The following is an 18,673-nucleotide window of genomic DNA, read 5'->3' as shown; positions in this document are numbered from 1 at the left end:
TAAATAGGTTAGGGGGTGCAAAATAATCTATATAACTTACCAAGACGTATATGATAATTAGAGTATACTTCTACCATTGTTTATACCTTAAATTCAAAATATGTAAATAAAATAACAATTAACTTCAACATTTTTGTAATCTAAAAATAAATCTAAAACTGATAATTTTCATCCATAGAATGCATGACAAACAGTACAGCCCCCCTTCTAAAGGAGCTTCGTATGTAGGCCCTTTTCCCTTATTTAAAGCGCCTTAAACAGCTACACCTTACTATCTAGTTATTAGTTAGAGCGTTTCCAATACAAAACAATATATTTTGTTAAAATAAGTTTTATTGCCTTCCCCCTAATCTTGCCAAACTTATACCCAGTGTGCACCAATACCTACGTCATTTTCTTCAAATAAATTAATCTTATTTTATAGAGTAAAATAGTCAAACACTTGAAAATAATAATTATAATATAATAAAGTAATAAAATATTTAATACCTATTCACTAATCCGTTCTTATTGTCCAATAGATATATTTAGGTAAGATAGTTATTTTATTACATTTTATGAAAGGATCAAATTATTCACAAAACGGTCCGCCGCGCCGAGGGGAACAAAATATCTCCGCGGAACAAAATGTCGCACTAGGACATTTTGTTCCGTAATTTTTCTCTGAATTTTTTTTTCTTGGCTTTTTTTCCGTGGCTTTTTTTCTGACTACCTTTATGTATATATGTATAATATGTGTTTATGTAATTGTATAATTGTATAATTATAAACTGCTTCGTAATGTGATAATTTTCATTTTTCTGTAAATCAAAAAAAAAAACAAAGTTCTTACTTTTACCTACCTAACATTGTCTGATTTACAAAATGTCAAAATCTACTTCTGTATCCCTAAGTTTAGATGATTATTGTCAGGAACGCTTTAAATAAATAGTAAACAAAAAAAATAATGATATATTATAATTTTTTTAAATATTATTAGAACCTTAACTAGTAAGGTTGGTTATTGACTTACCTACATTACTTACAATATTTACAAAAGTAATTTATAATTTTACATCTAAAACTAGACCGAGGCGTAAAATGAATTTTGGTAGGGGAGGGCCCTGGCCCTGGAGGGGGCTCAGTACTTTTGAATATAGATATTGAAAATCAAAAACAACAACAAAATTAATAAACACAATTTTAATAATACTTTTTTATTCAAATATTCTATTCTAAAACATTACAATTAATAACAAGATATAATAAACATGCTATAATAAACTTATGCCATTTATTAAGTTGCATTCTCCTGGGAGAATTTTGGGAAAATAATGCAATCACTTAACTTCCTTTAATGCTTTAATTTTTGTTTATGTTTACCGTTTACCATAGACTAATTCATTGAAACTTTATGTTTTTATGCGAGTTATTGTAAAAAATATCAGTTCTGGAGTGGACAGAGGTACCTACTTACAACGTAGCAAATAATTGCAAAGACAAAAGTATTGTAATACTAATACTAGGTTGAAAATTTGTATAGTGATATTGGTTACAGTCTACATTGGTTTTGGTAACGTATTTTGATTCCGTTGTTCCCTCCATATGAACAACTTAGCTCTGAATTTTTAGTGTAGAGGTAGTATATAATTGTGCATATACAATACACTTTAGCTGCAGCTTTTAAAATACTTTTATCATTAAATATATAGAAGTTGACTTAGAGGGCATAATAATATTACTATATTCTTGTCTGATAAAAAATTAAAAATGCGTATATGATGCGTTAACTTTTCACATAAAGTCACAAAATATCTTATGTATTTTTATTCATTATACTAATCTTATACTTAAACTATTGCGCTCGGTTTAGAATACACGTCAATACAGCAGACAAGGGTATATTTATATTTAGTAACCATAAATGTGGTAAATCTGTAAATCACAATCAGATTGTCTCATGTGATAAAATTACTAACTTAAAAAACGTCTCCAATGCATACATTTATTTTATAATATGATGGCGTTAATGCGGTTTGTAATTAATTTGATTTTAAATTCTTAAACTACATAATGCGAGCGTTTTAAAAGATAGAACGTATTAATAACGTAGTAATGGATGACTGGGCGATAACTTCTTAATTCTACAGAATAATACAAAAATACCTTTTACATATGTACATCGTGCTTCAAGTGTAGTCAACAATTGTAAATGTCAACAATCACTGGTATATGAACGCCAGAACGCGTCAAGATCATTTTGTCAACATTCACTTTGATTTTTAGTAAATGTCAACGTCATACACCGTTGACTTGCCTCCCAAATTTAGGTAGGTAACCTTTAAAAAATATCAGACTTGGCCACAATGTAGATTTCACTACTTTGATGGGCCGAAGTTTTTAGGAGGGAGTTTGGAACTTGGCCTTTTTTCATCGTTAGATTTTTTTGGGTGTTGACCAGCTGCCCCCCACGGCTGTTATCGAGATTTTTAAAATATACCAGCTGTCCTCAACCAAATGTACCAGTTGCTCTCACATGTTGATATATACCTATACACGATTACCTACAATATATTATAGCCTGCATGTAAAATAGGGAAGGTTAGGTAATATATAGTATATAATTATTTATAAAAATAATGTAAAATAGTATAAAACGATAGAAATAAAAAATTCATAATAAATAATATAGTTATAATGATAAGTGGCATATTAAATGTGATAATTTGTATAAAATTATAGAAAATATTCATATGCTTATAATAATTACTCAGTGGCGGCTCGTGTGCTCTGAAAGTGGGAGGGCGATATAAAATTGCTTATTTATGGAAAGTATCGAACACAAATAATATTAATACTAATAATTTATTTTATTCTGTTTAATAGGTAATAGGTACATATAAATTATAAATTATTAAATATATTTTAAATTGTCAACATTTTTTTATAGATTTAAATATAGAATTGATTACAGTGACGACCGCACAAAGTAAATAATAAATACGCAAATTCGGAATCCGTGCATAACGGCCAACGGGCGATTAAAATCATTGCCCCGGCGGCAGTATTATTATTGTGTTCCCCCTTCTTAGTTTTTGTATTCCAACCATAGTAATGAGAATGACGAGTGACTTTTAAACATCGCTCAAGAATCGCATGTGCTGCTCGCCGGTCCCGGCAAATTGTTATTGGTTATCGATTCTCAGAAGCTGCAGCGTCGAATGATTTATTTTTAAACTCCCATTATCTGATAATGTTTTCATAATAATATGTATTGGTGTAAATGAAGGAAAAACAATTTTTATTTTTGACAATATTATACTAAAATATAAATAAGAAATTTAATATTTAACTTATAAATTGGTAATAAATGATAATTCTAGAAGGGGGGGCGATCGCCCCATCGCCCCTATCTACGAGCCGCCGCTGAATTACTAACAAAATAATATGAAAAAGACAATGAAATAATAAATAATATAATTATGTGGCATAATTTGTCAAAAAAAAAAATTAGATATAATAATTATGTACCTAAATCGGCTATCCACTTAGACGCGTCTAAATTTACGGGTTTTTGTAAAATCCTGGCTTTGCACCGAGTAGTAGGTTATTATTATTAATACAATTTTCATTTTATCCATACTATTTGTATAATATATTATATTTATTATTTATTACAAAATACAATATCATATATATTATGTATAATCGCAAATATCAAAATTTGATTTTATCATTTTATACTATTTTACATTATTTTTATAAATTATTTTATTTATTGTTTGTGTAATTACCTCCCCTATTTTACAGGCGATATATTGTAATCGTGTATATATTAACATATGAGGCAACTGGTACACATGCCCGTTTTTTTGGGGGATATCATTTATTTTTGCGGGCTTCAGCGCATCGTGGACGACGTGTTATAATAATTATTTTTTTTTTATATATATGTCGTAGATTTTCTCTTGTAAGGCTGATTGGGTTTCTGTTGAGGAGCTGAGAAATTGGACTCTTGAGCGTTGTCAAAAATTTTGGCAAAAATAGCCAAATGCGGCCTTTTATTTTTCGTCGTCGATACTTTTTAGATAGAATGTCTGTTAAGTCTGGCCTATACAAAGTTCTTAGACGGTTATATTCAACAATGCAACTATCCTTGGCTTATCTATTCACTATTCTTATTTTGAAAAAATTTCAATTTTTAGATTTTTCCCTTTAGTTACACTGTAAAAACTACCTTTGTGCCAAATTTCATGTTTCTACCTATACGGGATAAGTGTCTTATAATTTTGATGTCAGTCAGTAAGTCAGTAACAAAATTGCAAATTTTGAAATCCTCCTATTTTTAAATGGCTCAATATTAAGGGGTCAATTTCTTAAGACGTCTTTAGCTACTCCAGATTAATCTGTGCTTTAAACTTCAAAAGTTTATCTTAAGAGAAAACAGAGATATATGGGTTAGAAAAACCGAGCGAATTGGTTCGTGTAAAGATACACTGGCATTGATGGAACTTGGCCGGCGGCACACTGCTCAGATTAAGTCATCAAAAATGGAATCAAAAATTATTAAGAGAGCTACAAAAAATAATGTTCAAAATGTATTCGGTAAGAATCAAATAATATGAATCTATCATATTATGTTATATTAATGTATATAACTATCAATAAAATTTTTTAAGATGTATAGGTATAATTTATAAATTTTATTTAATCATAAATTTGGGTCTAAACTTCTAAACATAGGTACACATTAAACTTTAAAAACTCATTCTTGTTGATACTAAATTTGTTTTTGTAGCATTATCAGTGCTAAATTTAACATTTTTAAATCCCGTAATTGTTTTTTGCGTGACTGCGTACCACATAATAGCATAAACAGTTTTTTGTAAAATATATAGGTACGATTATACAACGTAATATTTATTTTTTGCTATCTGTTTGTTAGTATAGGTATAAATGGTATAATTATAATTATTATAACTTATAAGTCTCCTAGTCCTATTCATACAATAATAATAATATAGGTATATATATATATTCTTTCATAACTTAAATGTTAGTCGTAATTATTCTCGAACAAAAATACTCAAACGTAATATTAGAAAGAATTTTTTTATTTTTTCAACAAAATTAATCTATCGACTATCACTAAAATCTCGACAGCAAAAGTGGAAATGCAAAGAGGGGATATAGGATAAATTGGTGTAGGATCTGTTGAACACCATCGTGACAGCAGCATGGCAAGACATCACGTTGCCCACGATAATGCCAAAGTACCCGACGCCCTATCACCAGGCTATTCTTGAAAATGATAAGAAAAATACCGACTGAAATAAAATACACCAAAGCTGCATGATACTGTTACAGTAGGCATCACATCATTACGCTGCAGCTCTGGTACATTTTATTTCAGTTGGTCTTTTCCTCCATCTGCTAATGGAAGTCATCTTCAAGAATAGCTTAGTGACAGGGTCTATGGGTGTTTGGTACTTTGGCATTACTGTCGGCAACGTGATGTCTTGCCATGCTGTCGCGATGGTGTTCGATAGATCCGATGCCAGTTCGTCCTCTATCCCCTCGTTGCACTTCCACTTTTTTGTCGGGATTTTAGTGTTGGTGGAAGTTGATGGCTGCTGAGTTCGGGTCCGGGGCGTAAACGGCCCTAGCTGCATCGTGACCCGGCTAGGGTCGAACGTCTGATCGCCTACCAGAGTTATAGTTGCCACTGATCTCCTTGTACCGCAGTTTGTTGACGAAGCTGAAAGAAGAACACTAAAGAATATTCATTGGCCAAAATTTACTTAAAAAGTATCGGCTACGACGGATATGATAGCAACGAAAACGATAAAAAAAATCAAAACGTTAGAATATGAATTAGCTTAAGGCAAAGAAAAAAACCCAAAGTCGTTGATTAAACTGATCAGGTATAATATGATGATCGGTCAATTAAACTCATGACAGTTATTGTAAAGAACGCGGGTGCTAAAGACACCAATGGTCGGAAAACGGCAATGTTTTAATATTTCAAAAACCATCATAAACTTGGCTAACTTATATAACCGTAAGAACAACTTAAAAATAACCAGGAATAGTGAGTTTGCGATAATAATATAAATAATCCATTTGTACGACCACTATGGCCGTTTATAAAAAATTAAGAATTACGATCGAAAAATATTTGATATGTTTATGGCGTTTATGCCGGTGTTAAACTGCATCATAATTCATAATTAAGATCACAATTCCATATAGGATTGTATGAAAAATCACAAAACATTTAAACGAATAAATATTGAGCTCTAGTGGTCCCATAAACATAATTGAAGTAGCCCATGATTGGTCCATTACATTTTATTACATTGAAATTCTATTACCTACAAATTAATGAAAGAAATTTAAAAGGAAATTATAATAAGATATCCTAAAAATAATGAAATATGCCACTTACGATTTGATGATGTACTTTTTGACTTTTGATGACGTCGGATACTCTTTTCAGCAAGTACATTCAACCTTGTGTTGGTATATTCACGAAATTTTCTGAAGTCAGTTATCAAACCACCTTCAGTCTTATTGAAAGTGTTAAGGAAAGCGTAGAAAAAAATTGCCCATACTAATTTTTGAAACATTACAGTTGTTGTTAACTCAAAAATTATATAATGACTTTTTTTGAACAATATCGATTAAGTAATAAATAATAATAGTAAATAATAGGAATAATTATTGGTTACCATAGATATTCATATTACGAACATCATGTTATGTTATAACGGTCTGTACATGGTTGAAAGCAAAACTCTGTAGCCGCATAGGCATAATATACTATGGTTAACGAATGTACAAACTAATTTCGATTTTTGGGGATTTTATACCCACGGGTATATTAATTATTGTCGAGTTAACTGATTAATTGTAATTTTGAAACTAATTAGATTTTTTTTTGGATACTGGAATTTATAACTTTAAGATATTATATAATTTAGTTGATGTTAAAATTCCTTATTAGCATTTAGCACTCTTAATATTCAAATACTTTTTGACAATGTAGCAATATAAACTGTAGGTACAACATCGATATTCGATGACTCTATTGTACTGGTACATAAGTTGTAAGTAGTTTCAATGTTCCATCAAATTCAGAATTTTCTCGGGATTCGTAGGTGCAATTAGATAAGGGCTAAGGGGGTAGTAGCCCCCCCCAAATATTTTCCTAACCATCCTAAATATTATTATTATTTCAGTTATTATCAATGTATCACATTCCATCATAAACAAAATATACATGAGTTAAAATTCTAGCCCCCCCAACAAATGGTCCCTAGATGCGACTATGTTGGGAGTAGTATATAATAGAGCATTCAGAAGGCTGCCCCTTGCAACCCTTGCAACCCTCGCAACCCTTGCAACCCTTGCAACCCTTGCAACCCTTGCAACCCTTGCAACCCTTGCTGCCCTTGCTGCCTTGCTGCCCTTGCTGCCCTTGCTGCCCCGCTGCCCTTGCTGCCCCTCATCCTCATCTTTACTCATCCTCGTCGCCGCCCGATCACGCACGTACACGACGTATATTTACCCCACCCCACCTCATACACCTCCTGAACCCGTCTACTCATCACGTGACCGATACATATTTTGTATATTTACCCCCATAACATTACATCATAACATATAATGAAATCACTAGCTTTCACGAAATTTAATTTTAGCTGTTAATGAATAACCGATCTATAATACAAAATATCTTAATCGTTTAACAACAACAAATTAAAATACCTATTAGTGAATAACATGCAATGGAATCACTAGCTTTCACGAAATTTACTTTTACATGTTTAGTATGATTTAAATAGAATTATTTATTTATATTTTAAATATCATCAAGTATAATATTATTATGAAAGTATTAACCAGTATAACACATACTTATCATTTCCATGTTTAATATAACACAAATACAATTATTTATTTATATTTTAAATATCATCAACTATATTATGAAAGTATTATATAGTTAAATGAAACAATACTATTACTGTAACCAGCTATTAATAATGTCTTAATCGCTTACACTTTAGCTCTATATTGTATCTCATACCAATTAATAGACTCATCAACACACATATTGGCTCTGTAAGAACCGACATTCATTCAGTCTGTTCTCACTCTTACACAATTGTAATTCTGCTCTACGTTTCTATCAGTCTTATTTATTGTTCTGATATTCGCTCTACGTTTTTAAAGTCTCCAAACAATTATTTTTCATTTACCTACCGTTAAGTGTTTTTTTCACAGTGTTTAATTTTAAACATTATATTATATTTTTCGTTTATTCCTTTACTAACTTAATATGTTTAACTGCGATCAGTGTCCGTCGGTGTTCGTGCGTAAATCCAGTTTAATCGTGCATCAAAATAAACATGCAGGTGTACGTTTTCCATGCACTGTATGCCCTTCAACATTTTCATCCAACCCACATCTTATTAGACATTTGAAGAACATTCATGGTATGTATTAATAATATAAAGTTTTATTATTTCAACCTTATACAATATTAATTTAATATTTTTCCTAAGGTATCGTCAACGTTCCGACTCACTTGAGACCATTACCAACTGCACCGATCATCGATCAACCAACACGATCAAGCGTGATTCGATTTACTCCAGCTCAAGTCCAGATTGCACCGGAAATATCTGTTCCCGATGTCCTGGCCGGTGGATCGAACATGTTAACCGAAGACGAAATGTGTATGGAAGCCATGGACGAATTTGAGGATACAGGTTAGTTTTAAAAAAATATATACGGAATATAGTTTTTAAAAATAAATTTTAAATATAAATTCTATATTTTTTTTATTTTTTCAACGCGTGATTTTATTATATAAATTCTATATTATTTTAAACTTATCAAGTGGTTTGTGAAGTGATCAATGGTATAATAGTTGGAGTATTCCGGCATTGTATCGATCAATTCACTCGTCGCATCCTATGGTATAATAGTTGGAATACTCCAACTATTATACCAGTTGTCAGATCGTTTGATAGATTTAATTTTTTCAACGCGTGATTTTATTCTATGATATTTATTTTATCAGCTTAATTAATTTCTAAGTTAAATTAATTTTAAAAATTATAAGTCAATACATTTTATTTTTCAGTCATGATTTTAAAAAGACATATATTATTTTATAAGCTGTATAGATTTTATTTCTCACTCGCAGGTTGATTAGATTTTTATTAGATTTATTTATTAGATATTGATATTAGGTATTTTTTATTTTTAAAGATTCTTACACCGTTGCCGTTAACGGGAAACGTGTTTCGACTGCTAACACCACCTCAGCTGCTAGGGTAAAAAAGACGCGTATGGAAATGGTGAAGGCCCCCGGATTCGTGGAAATTTCGTCGTCTGCGAGCCGTAAAATCGTGTGGTACTATGCTAAAAATATCGGTAATACAATGATTTATTCAGACTTTCTTCGACCCCTCATGCCTGAACTAATAAATTTATTAAAGACCTCCATACAAAAACACGCAATAAAATTTAACCTTAAACTCGAGGCGATATACAACCGGCCCAACGTCCCCAATTCATCGGAGAACCGGGCGTTCAAGACAGTAGCAGTTGAAATTTACCCTGACAGCGATTTTAGAACTATTGTAGAGAGGGCGTACATGAAGTTGGTTCAGGAGAAAGACGATTACATCGGGAGAGGAAGCGGTTTCGTCCTAGAGTCGATAGACGGACTATTAGTAGGGGTGTATAAATATATGCCGATGGGTGGATCGTCATATATTCAGTTACCTGAATATATCGACAGGAAGCGGGCCACCATCAACCCACAAAATATAGACCAGGAGTGCTTTAAGTGGGCAATTTTAGCGAGACATGTTACGGGGCCGTCGGCATTTCGTGTGGAGGGAGATAAATATAGTCAGCATGAGGGCAAGTACAATTTTGACGGTATTTCGTTCCCTACACCTCTGTCGGATATCGGAAAATTTGAGAAAAATAATAATAACGTCTCCATAAATGTATACGGCCTCGACAAAAAGTTCCAGGCGCCCCGTAAGTACCCAACGTACGAAGTGTATCCCCTGCGTGTGGTCGACGAAGAAAAAAAGGAACACTTCGACTTGTTGATGGTAACGGACGGTGACAACTCGCACTATGTGTACATTTCAAATTTTTCCCGGCTTATTCGCAAGCAGAAAACGAGACACAATGGGAGTGTCATTTTTTGTAAAAGGTGCTTCACGTCATTCGACAACCAAAATTTAAAATACAAGTTGAGCGGACAGGAGGCCCTGGACCAACACAAATTGATTTGCGGGGCGCACAAACCAATTTTACCGGAGATGCCGAAGGAGGGTGATTGTGTTGAGTTCAGGGCGTGGAAAAAGACAGTGCGGCATCCTTTCGTTATATACGCAGATTTTGAGGCGATCTTGGTGAAGTCGGAGGAGGCAAGAGGGTGTAGTACCACGATTATTCAAAAACACGAAGCGATGAGCTACGGGTTTTTGGTGAAGGCAAGCGATGACGTGCCGGCGGATTTATTGGTTCAACACGAGATACCGGCGGGGCCGGTAATCTATAGAGGTAGCGAAGACAGGACGGATGTGACGAGACATTTCATGGAGTCGATAGTTGAGGTGGCCCTGAAAATCGAAGGTCTGATGAAGACGAATATTCCTTTAAAAATGACTAAGGGTGAAGAAAAAACACACCAAGAGTGTATAGAGTGTAATTTATGCAAATGCATATTAGTCGGGGACGATAAGGTTAGGGATCACGATCATCTGACGGGTAAATTTAGGCAGACCTTGTGTTCTAGATGTAACTTAGAGTTACAACAGCCTAAATTTGTCCCCGTTTTTTTCCATAACCTTTCCAACTATGACGCCCATTTAATAGTAACGGAACTTGGGTATGATACACAGACTATCAACGTTATACCGAACAGTGAGGAGAAATATATATCTTTCTCGAAATATATAAGTAGTACCTTCACTGTTCGGTTTATCGACACGTTCCGATTTATGGCGTCGAGTTTATCGTCCCTGGCTGAAAATTTAGTTACACCCGAACATGAGAACTTCCGTGAGACAGCCAAACATTTTGTCGCCGGAGATATGCCGCTCGTGACTCGTAAGGGGGTGTACCCGTACGAGTACACGGATAGTTGGGAGCGGCTGGAGGAGACGAAGCTACCGAGGAAGAAGGATTTTTACAGTATATTGACAGAGACCGGGATTAAGGAGAAGGAGTTTGAACACGCGAATGAGGTCTGGGACCACTTCGGCTGTACGACGTTGGGTGAGTACAGTGACTTGTATTTGAAGATCGATGTGCTGTTGTTGGTGGACGTCTTTGAAAACTTCCGCGACGTATGCATGAGGGCTTATAACCTGGACGCCGCCCATTATTTCACCGCCCCAGGCTTAAGTTTCGATGCGATGCTTAAGTTCACGGGGCAAAAGCTCCAGTTATTGCATGATTACGATATATTGTTGATGTTCGAAAATGGTCAGTATATTTTTTTTTAAAATTAATATATAATAATCTTATATATTTGTTATAGGTATACGTGGAGGATTGGTGCAGGCGAGCAAGCGATATGCAACGGCGAACAATGTAAAGACCCCGGGGTATGACGAAACGAAGGAGAAATCGTGGATAATATATCAGGACTGTGAGTATATTTTTTTCAAAACTTGTTAATTTTTTTCTTACTAAATAATATTTTTAAAATTGTATAGGTAACAACTTGTACGGGTGGGCAATGTCCCAGTACATGCCGTACGGTGGGTTCAACTGGGTTGAACCTACATTGAACGGATTGAACGATTTAGACGACACTTCACCCATAGGACGAGTGTATGAGGTGGATGTGTCGTACCCAAGACACTTGCATAACGGACATAACGACCTGCCTTTCCTGCCGCAAAACAGCGTGCCTCGAGGCTCGAAGGTTAGGAAGTTGATGGCGACATTTGAGAAAAAGGAGAATTACATCATACATTATAGAAACCTACAGCAGGCCATTAAGAATGGTTTGATAGTTGAAAGAGTAAATATTTGTATTTTATATGGTTTTAAACAGATTTTTAACATTTCTCTTATTTTTTATAGGTACATAGGGTTATTCAGTTTAACCAGTCGGACTGGTTAGCAAAATATATAGAGTTGAACACCGAGATGAGGAAAAGAGCTACAAACGCGTTTGAGAAAGATTTTTTTAAGCTGATGAACAACGCTGTATTTGGTATGTTACTTTATACTATTTATTATATTTTATTAATATTTTATTTTTACAGGTAAAACAATGCAGTCTAAAAGGAAAGAGATGAAGATGGAGTTGGTGTCGTGTGAGAGGAGATTACAGAAACTCATTAATAAGAGTACATTTAAACACTGTACTACTTATAATGAGAATCTTAACGCCGTAGCGCTTGAAAATAAAATTATAAAATTTGATAAACCTATATATATTGGTAAATATACTTTTTAAATTACACTTTTATCATATATTTATTAACATATTTATTATTTACAGGATTCGCTGTACTAGATATTTCAAAAACAATGATGTATGAGTACCATTATGATGTCATGCAGAGGCATTATGGAGACAGGATTAAACTAATGTATACTGATACAGGTAAATATTATATTAAAACTATACTCATGTATATAATATATTAATATCATTCTTTTTCAGATTCACTGATTTACCATGTCTATACTGATGACTTTTATATAGACTTGGCGGTCAACCATAACTTGTTGGACCGGATGGACACCGCTAACCTGCCCAGTGACCATCCATGCTATGTGGCGGAAAGAAAGAAGATCCCGGGATACTTTTCCGATGAGGTGGATGCTAATGCTATTACAGAGTTTTGTGCGTTGAGGGCAAAGTCCTACGCTTTTAATGTATATGCAGGAGAAGAGGATGCGGTGAGAGATAAGAACGACAAGGATAAAGTTGGTGGTGAAAAAATCAAAGCGAAGGGGATAAGAGGTCATGTGGTTAAAAACCACATGACTCTTGAGGATCATAGAAAGTGTCTGTTTGATGAAGAAGGAGTGGAATTATGTACAGAGAATGTTTCAATACGGTCATTCAATCATCAACTCATGACGATAAAGACTAAAAAATTAACATAATATAACAGCTACGATGACAAGAGGGTGGTGCTAGTTGATAAAATACATACACTAGCACATGGACACTATAGTATAGAGTAAGTTATTATAAAATATATATTTAAATTATTTTACTAACATTTTCTCTTAATTTTACAGAGGAGATGATATATGGTCTGAACTTGAGGAAGATGGAGGGGACTGGAACGAGGAAGAGAAAGGACTAATGAGAGAGCTTCTACATTACATAACCTGATTTTATATATTGTATATTTTTTTTATTGTAAATATTAATATATAGTTTGTTATATATTGTAAATATTATCATGTTATATAATTAAACTTGAGATAGATTAATGTGCATATTTTTGTAAATGCAGCACATAAACTTGAAATTATTGTAAATAATATATATGTTTTATTAGTTTTAAGTTAGATTAGTATATTTCTTGTATATATTTTTGTAAATGCAGCACATAAAATTGAAATTATTGTAAATAATATGTATGTTTTATTAGTTTTAAGTTAGATTAGTATATTTCATGTATATAATGTGTAATTGTTAGATGTTTAAGTTTTTTTATGTTTATAATGTATAATTGATAGATATTTAAGTTTTTTCATGTTTATAATCATGTTTTTCTGTTTCAGGTATAGATGGAAGCCAATATTAGTATAATTAAAAAACCTTAAAACATAAATATGTTAACATATAAAATAAAAAAACAATGTTAAAATATAATTATGTTTATTAAATAAAATGTATACAACACAATTTTTTAAGAATTATTTATAAACCATTTTCTTATAGCAAATACTTTATAGAATGTACATTGTTTAGGATTAAATTCCATATGAAAAATACAACAAGGTAGAGTTTCATCGTCACATATTTGGTCCAAACGTGGACATCCAAGGTCTTCGATGTTGATGAGTGCGACTTGAGGTATAAATTCCATAAGAAGTTGTTTTTTCTGTTCACCTTTGACATAAATGCATGTGAACTTTAATGAATTCAATATTCTACTTAGTTCTTCATACTCAACATCACCATATTCTATAGATAGTTTGTGATAGTTACGTTCCAACCACTTGTTAGTTTTTCGACTCTTATTGTCCTGTATAGTTTTTGAATTTTTAAAAATCCAGTGTTGAGTTGCCCATGTTTCTGTATCGACTATAGATAATTCTTTAATAAAATATTTATTGCCTGCTCCAAGAACGCATTGCATGTCTGCGATAGCCGACGACATAATTACAGGTTTATAACACTGACATAGGACTACCAAACACGATGGTGTATACAGCTCGACTGAAATTATTTTTCAATACCGTATGACTCTAACCAACTATTTTATTCTGAACAAAATCAAGTTTTCGTATTATTTTTGCTTTCCAGGATTATCAAACGTGAATTTAATTCTGAAATGTATGCTCCATGATTCGGTAATGAATTTTCATCAAATATTCCGGTTATACGATTTATTTCAGCTTTTAATTGGGCCACGTCAAGTCCCTGGATAGCGATCGCTGTACTAGTTTCTGCACAGTCATTAAATAGCTTCGACATACGATTTTCACAATTTAATAAAGACTTATTACTTGATTCAATATTATTTTCAAGCAATTGTATCTTATCACGTATATTAACAATATTACTTTTCAAAGTTTCAATTTCTTTTTGTTGGAGTTTCACGTCATTTAGTATCGTTTTGTTACTTGACTGAATATCTGATATAATTCTTTTAGCATCGCTCACCTGAGAACTACCGAACACGTTCATAGTTATAAAACGATTGACACTATTTTTTGACATCACGTGTATTTATCCAACTATTGTGTGTATTATCGAATCCTAACCACTTGACATACATTTGATTCTGTTTTTTACGTATAATTTTTTCAATTAAATATTCGTTTGGGAAATTAGTTTTGTTTATTTCTTCAGAGTAAAAACAACCTGCAATAGGTTTACCCATATAATCTTGTAGTTGATAAGTAACGGGTAATGTTTTATTTATTTTGATAATCTCGAATATTTCTGTAGACCAGTTTGGTAAATAACCTTTTGTGAACACACCCTTTTGTGTACTGATACGAACGTTATCGCCAACTTTAAACTTATTTTTTACAGTATTAATTTCACGATGTTTTATTACCACCGAAGCGGGGTTGGAATCTGCTTGTATTGGTGTCATTCCTATAGTTCTATGGTATGAATTATTGTATTCGTCAAGTAACTTTGGTAAAATTGAAACCCATTCGTGAGAGCCACGGGCAGTGAACTCCTTATACATTTTTCCCTTCAAAGTACGATTGAACCTCTCTGCTATGCTGGCCTTTAGAATACTGAAGGTCGAGTATTTATGTATGCCATACTTGATCATCAAAGCGTCGAAAGTGGTGTTGTAAAATTCTTTTCCGTTATCGAGTTGTAAAAGTTTCGGTGAACGATCGAGTAATATTGTAGCCATCGCGCTAGTAACTTCTTTACCCGATTTACACTTTAACGGTTTCGCCCAGGCTCGTTTAGTAAAACAGTCAATCACAACCAGGATGTACTTGTAACCACCATTTATCTTTGAATATGGTATCATTTCAACCAAGTCAGCTTGCCATAAATCATTTTTTCCATAAACGTTAACTCGACGCCTAGTGAAATTTTTCCTTGCTGGTTTGTGAAGTTCGTTAGCGATTTCCCGTTTAGACATCTGGAATTCGCTTTATTAGTCCGGCCTCGTGTAATTCATCGAAAATCGATATTATTTCGTTTGAAACACTTGTATTGCCAGCTGCTTTTGACGCGAGAAGTAGACGTAATCGGCCGACCAACTCGTTTGGATTGTCCCAATACACTAAGTTATTTTTCTGTAATTTTATAGACAGCTCGCCACCCGAGGGGAATAATTTACTAATAATTGTTGAATATTTAGTACCACCCTTTTTTATTTTATTTCCAACTGTAGATAAATGTACCGATGTTTGAGTTAATATAGATTTATACTCATCTAAATCGTTTTCGGTATAAACGAGTGGATTTTTCAAAAATAATAACTGTATAAGACCCGAGGTTAAGGTATAAACATTACTGTCGATAAGTAAAGTGTTTTCTAAGAATTTTACTTCTTTTTTACCCAAGATAATATATCCGTTTGGAAGTTTTTTCGGACCATAGATTTTATCCAAGTCTGTAGACTGAAACCAATTTTCAATTTCTTGTTGATTGTAGTCCAAAATCGAGTTTTTCGATTTATTGTCAGTATTTTCTTTGTTCAATCGAGGTTTATTTGATATTTTAGTTAAAGGATCGATAATTGGTTTTAATGTCTGTGTCATTAATTGTTGAACATTATCAGAACCGGTTTTTAATGCGATATATTTACGTTTAATACTTTCCTTAGCTTTAACTAACTCATCTAACACAGTAGTTGTCTCCGTCATGACTGCGTTTTAAATGATAATATTTATTATTTGTAGCGTCTTATATAACTACATAAGTATCAAACCCAAAACGATAACGCCCGTTATCACGCTCACTATCTTTACAAATAACAACAAATGTAAACCTCTCACGGTTCCAGCACGTCGCACAAAATTGTTTAAATTGTATATATGACATATCACCCGAACAGTGCTCGTTGTACACATGTTTTAAATTTGTTTCGTCCTGTTTGAATAATACTATTAAATTTGCATTATCACGTATAAGCTGTTTAGGGACTTTTGAGTAACTCTGGGCCAGATAAAATATATCTATTTTATTGTGACGACCTCGAGAAAAATAATCTCTTATAACGTTTTGGTGTTCACCAATAACATCGTCCAAGATAAAAATTGAGTTTGGTAAAACTTTCTCGGGTGGAATTACTTTATCATTCTCGAAAAAGGTAAAAATGTTCATACCGTCTATTCCGTCAATAATACGTTTCAGTAATTTATATTTAGGTTGTTCCAGCGTCTTGGAGTATATGTAAACGTTTTCAAATCGTAACCCATTTTCATCGACTAGTAGAAAATACGTCAGATTGGTTTTGCCACACCCCGAGCTGCCAAGTATCAACGACCTTATCGTATTTGGAAAAAGTTCACCGTGTCTCATCAAAATTGTCTCGGGAGAATCAATATTATAAATCCGGAGTTTTTTCTCTTGTTCAATAAAGCGCATTTTTTTTAAATTGTTCACTATAAATACAGCTGCTATGTTAGCGAGAGCGTCACACGATGTCTCCTGTTCGTAAGCGAAACAACAATAAGGGTTCCGGTCTAATTAACTCTGTTATAAATCATTTACCAGTGGAATTACATTTACCTGGTTATAGGTAAGTCACTACATTATATTATTAATAATAAATCTACTAATAAATTATATATATTTGTTTCTAGATTTGCCGGTCCTGGAACCAAATTAAAAGAAAGATTAGCTCGCGGAGAACGTGGAATAAACAGACTTGACGAGTTGGCTAGAGCTCATGATATAGCATACGACGAAAGTAATTCACTAACTGATCGGCATAGAGCAGACGGAGTATTAGAAAATCAGGCTTGGGAGGTTTTCAAATCTAAAAACACCGGTATTAAGGAAAAAGCCGCGTCTTGGTTAGTTACTACAGCTATAAAGGCAAAGCGTAAGCTGGGTGCTGGTTACGGATTTAAACAAATGGTGTCGGCAGCTAAAAAAGCAATCAAAAATAAAATGAACGAAAATAATATTACAAAATTAGTAAGAACATGTCTGTCAGCTGCGAAAAAAACTAAAAATAAAAAATCTAAAAATAAGAAAACTAAAACACCAAGAATTATACCAATACCTAAAAAGGGTGGTATTTTACCTTTAATTCCTATTTTTGCTGGTTTATCTGCATTAGGGGCGCTTACCGGTGGAGTAGGTAATATAGTAAAAGTCGTGAAAGAATTGAATTCTGGTAAAAACACTCCTATTCATTTAGGCAAAGGATTATATCTTACTCCTCACAAGGGCAGCTCTTATAAAATCGTAAAAGGTAAAGGTTTATACCTAGCACCGCATAAGGGTGGTTCAGTTAAGAAATCCAGGTCAAAAAACTAATTTCCACGTTACCCGATAGAGCGTTGTACGATTACGAGATTATAAAATACGCTGTCTTGTTGAAAATACCTCATTTCATCGGTGTATTTGCAAGAGACAAGTTGCCTCGACGTGCAAAACATCAAGAGTCAGCTGTAGTTAATTTAGACATCGAAAACGGAACAGGTACTCATTGGGTAGCGTATAAAAAAATCGGAAAACAAGTAAAATATTTCGACAGCTACGGAAACTTACCCCCTCCGCTGGAGATACAGAAATATTTCAACGGCTACAATATCGAATATAATTACGATAGATATCAGAAATATAATACAACAAACTGTGGGCACTTGTGCTTAAAATTTTTATCATGTGTACTATAACGTTAACCGGTAACTCGAGCGAATTGTCATGTGACTTTTTTCCACCCATAGAAGTCAGTAAAAATGCAAAAATTTGTCTGTTAGGTTTTCAAACGAATAATTCTATTCCTAATGTAAA

General features: G+C 33.2%; 3 protein-coding genes across 3 annotated transcripts; 2 read left to right on the top strand and 1 right to left on the bottom strand.

The window, feature by feature from the left end:
• Window positions 1–5,072: 5,072 nt before the first annotated feature.
• LOC149057411 (uncharacterized) lies at window positions 5,073–7,059 on the bottom strand. Its single transcript, XM_089223802.1, has one exon. The coding sequence runs from the start codon at window positions 5,649–5,651 to the stop codon at window positions 5,361–5,363; it is 291 nt and encodes a 96-aa protein (XP_089079928.1). The 5' UTR covers window positions 5,652–7,059; the 3' UTR covers window positions 5,073–5,360.
• Window positions 7,060–8,096: 1,037 nt separating this feature from the next.
• Window positions 8,097–11,701, top strand: LOC149057410 (uncharacterized). The gene is made up of 4 exons (XM_089224491.1): window positions 8,097–8,480; window positions 8,550–8,756; window positions 9,262–11,505; window positions 11,561–11,701. The coding sequence occupies exons 1-4, from the start codon at window positions 8,324–8,326 to the stop codon at window positions 11,698–11,700; spliced, it is 2,748 nt and encodes a 915-aa protein (XP_089080617.1). The 5' UTR covers window positions 8,097–8,323; the 3' UTR covers window position 11,701.
• Window positions 11,702–11,744: 43 nt separating this feature from the next.
• LOC149057409 (uncharacterized) lies at window positions 11,745–13,470 on the top strand. Its single transcript, XM_089224490.1, has 6 exons — window positions 11,745–12,049; window positions 12,112–12,244; window positions 12,297–12,473; window positions 12,536–12,640; window positions 12,701–13,226; window positions 13,288–13,470. Exons 1-5 carry the CDS (start codon window positions 11,762–11,764, stop codon window positions 13,147–13,149), a joined length of 1,152 nt encoding a protein of 383 aa, XP_089080616.1. The 5' UTR covers window positions 11,745–11,761; the 3' UTR covers window positions 13,150–13,226; window positions 13,288–13,470.
• The last annotated feature ends 5,203 nt before the right edge of the window (window positions 13,471–18,673 follow it).

This window comes from Diuraphis noxia, unplaced genomic scaffold (assembly GCF_037042655.1).
Source record: "Diuraphis noxia isolate RWA-SAM2 unplaced genomic scaffold, SU_Dnox_SAM2 contig0003, whole genome shotgun sequence".
Classification (NCBI taxonomy): Eukaryota; Metazoa; Arthropoda; class Insecta; order Hemiptera; family Aphididae; genus Diuraphis; species Diuraphis noxia.
This window is presented reverse-complemented; position numbering and strand designations above follow the sequence as displayed.

Excerpts from the sequence above, each read along its gene's own strand:
- LOC149057411 (XM_089223802.1), bottom strand. The coding sequence starts at position 5,651 with ATGCAGCTAGGGCCGTTTACGCCCCGGACCCGAACTCAGCAGCCATCA.
- LOC149057410 (XM_089224491.1), top strand. The coding sequence starts at position 8,324 with ATGTTTAACTGCGATCAGTGTCCGTCGGTGTTCGTGCGTAAATCCAGT. Across the intron at positions 8,757-9,261 it reads GGACGAATTTGAGGATACAG|ATTCTTACACCGTTGCCGTT; the intron begins GTTAGTTTTAAA and ends TTATTTTTAAAG. Across the intron at positions 11,506-11,560 it reads ATTGTTGATGTTCGAAAATG|GTATACGTGGAGGATTGGTG; the intron begins GTCAGTATATTT and ends TATTTGTTATAG.
- LOC149057409 (XM_089224490.1), top strand. The coding sequence starts at position 11,762 with ATGTCCCAGTACATGCCGTACGGTGGGTTCAACTGGGTTGAACCTACA. Across the intron at positions 12,050-12,111 it reads ATGGTTTGATAGTTGAAAGA|GTACATAGGGTTATTCAGTT; the intron begins GTAAATATTTGT and ends TATTTTTTATAG. Across the intron at positions 12,245-12,296 it reads GATGAACAACGCTGTATTTG|GTAAAACAATGCAGTCTAAA; the intron begins GTATGTTACTTT and ends TTATTTTTACAG.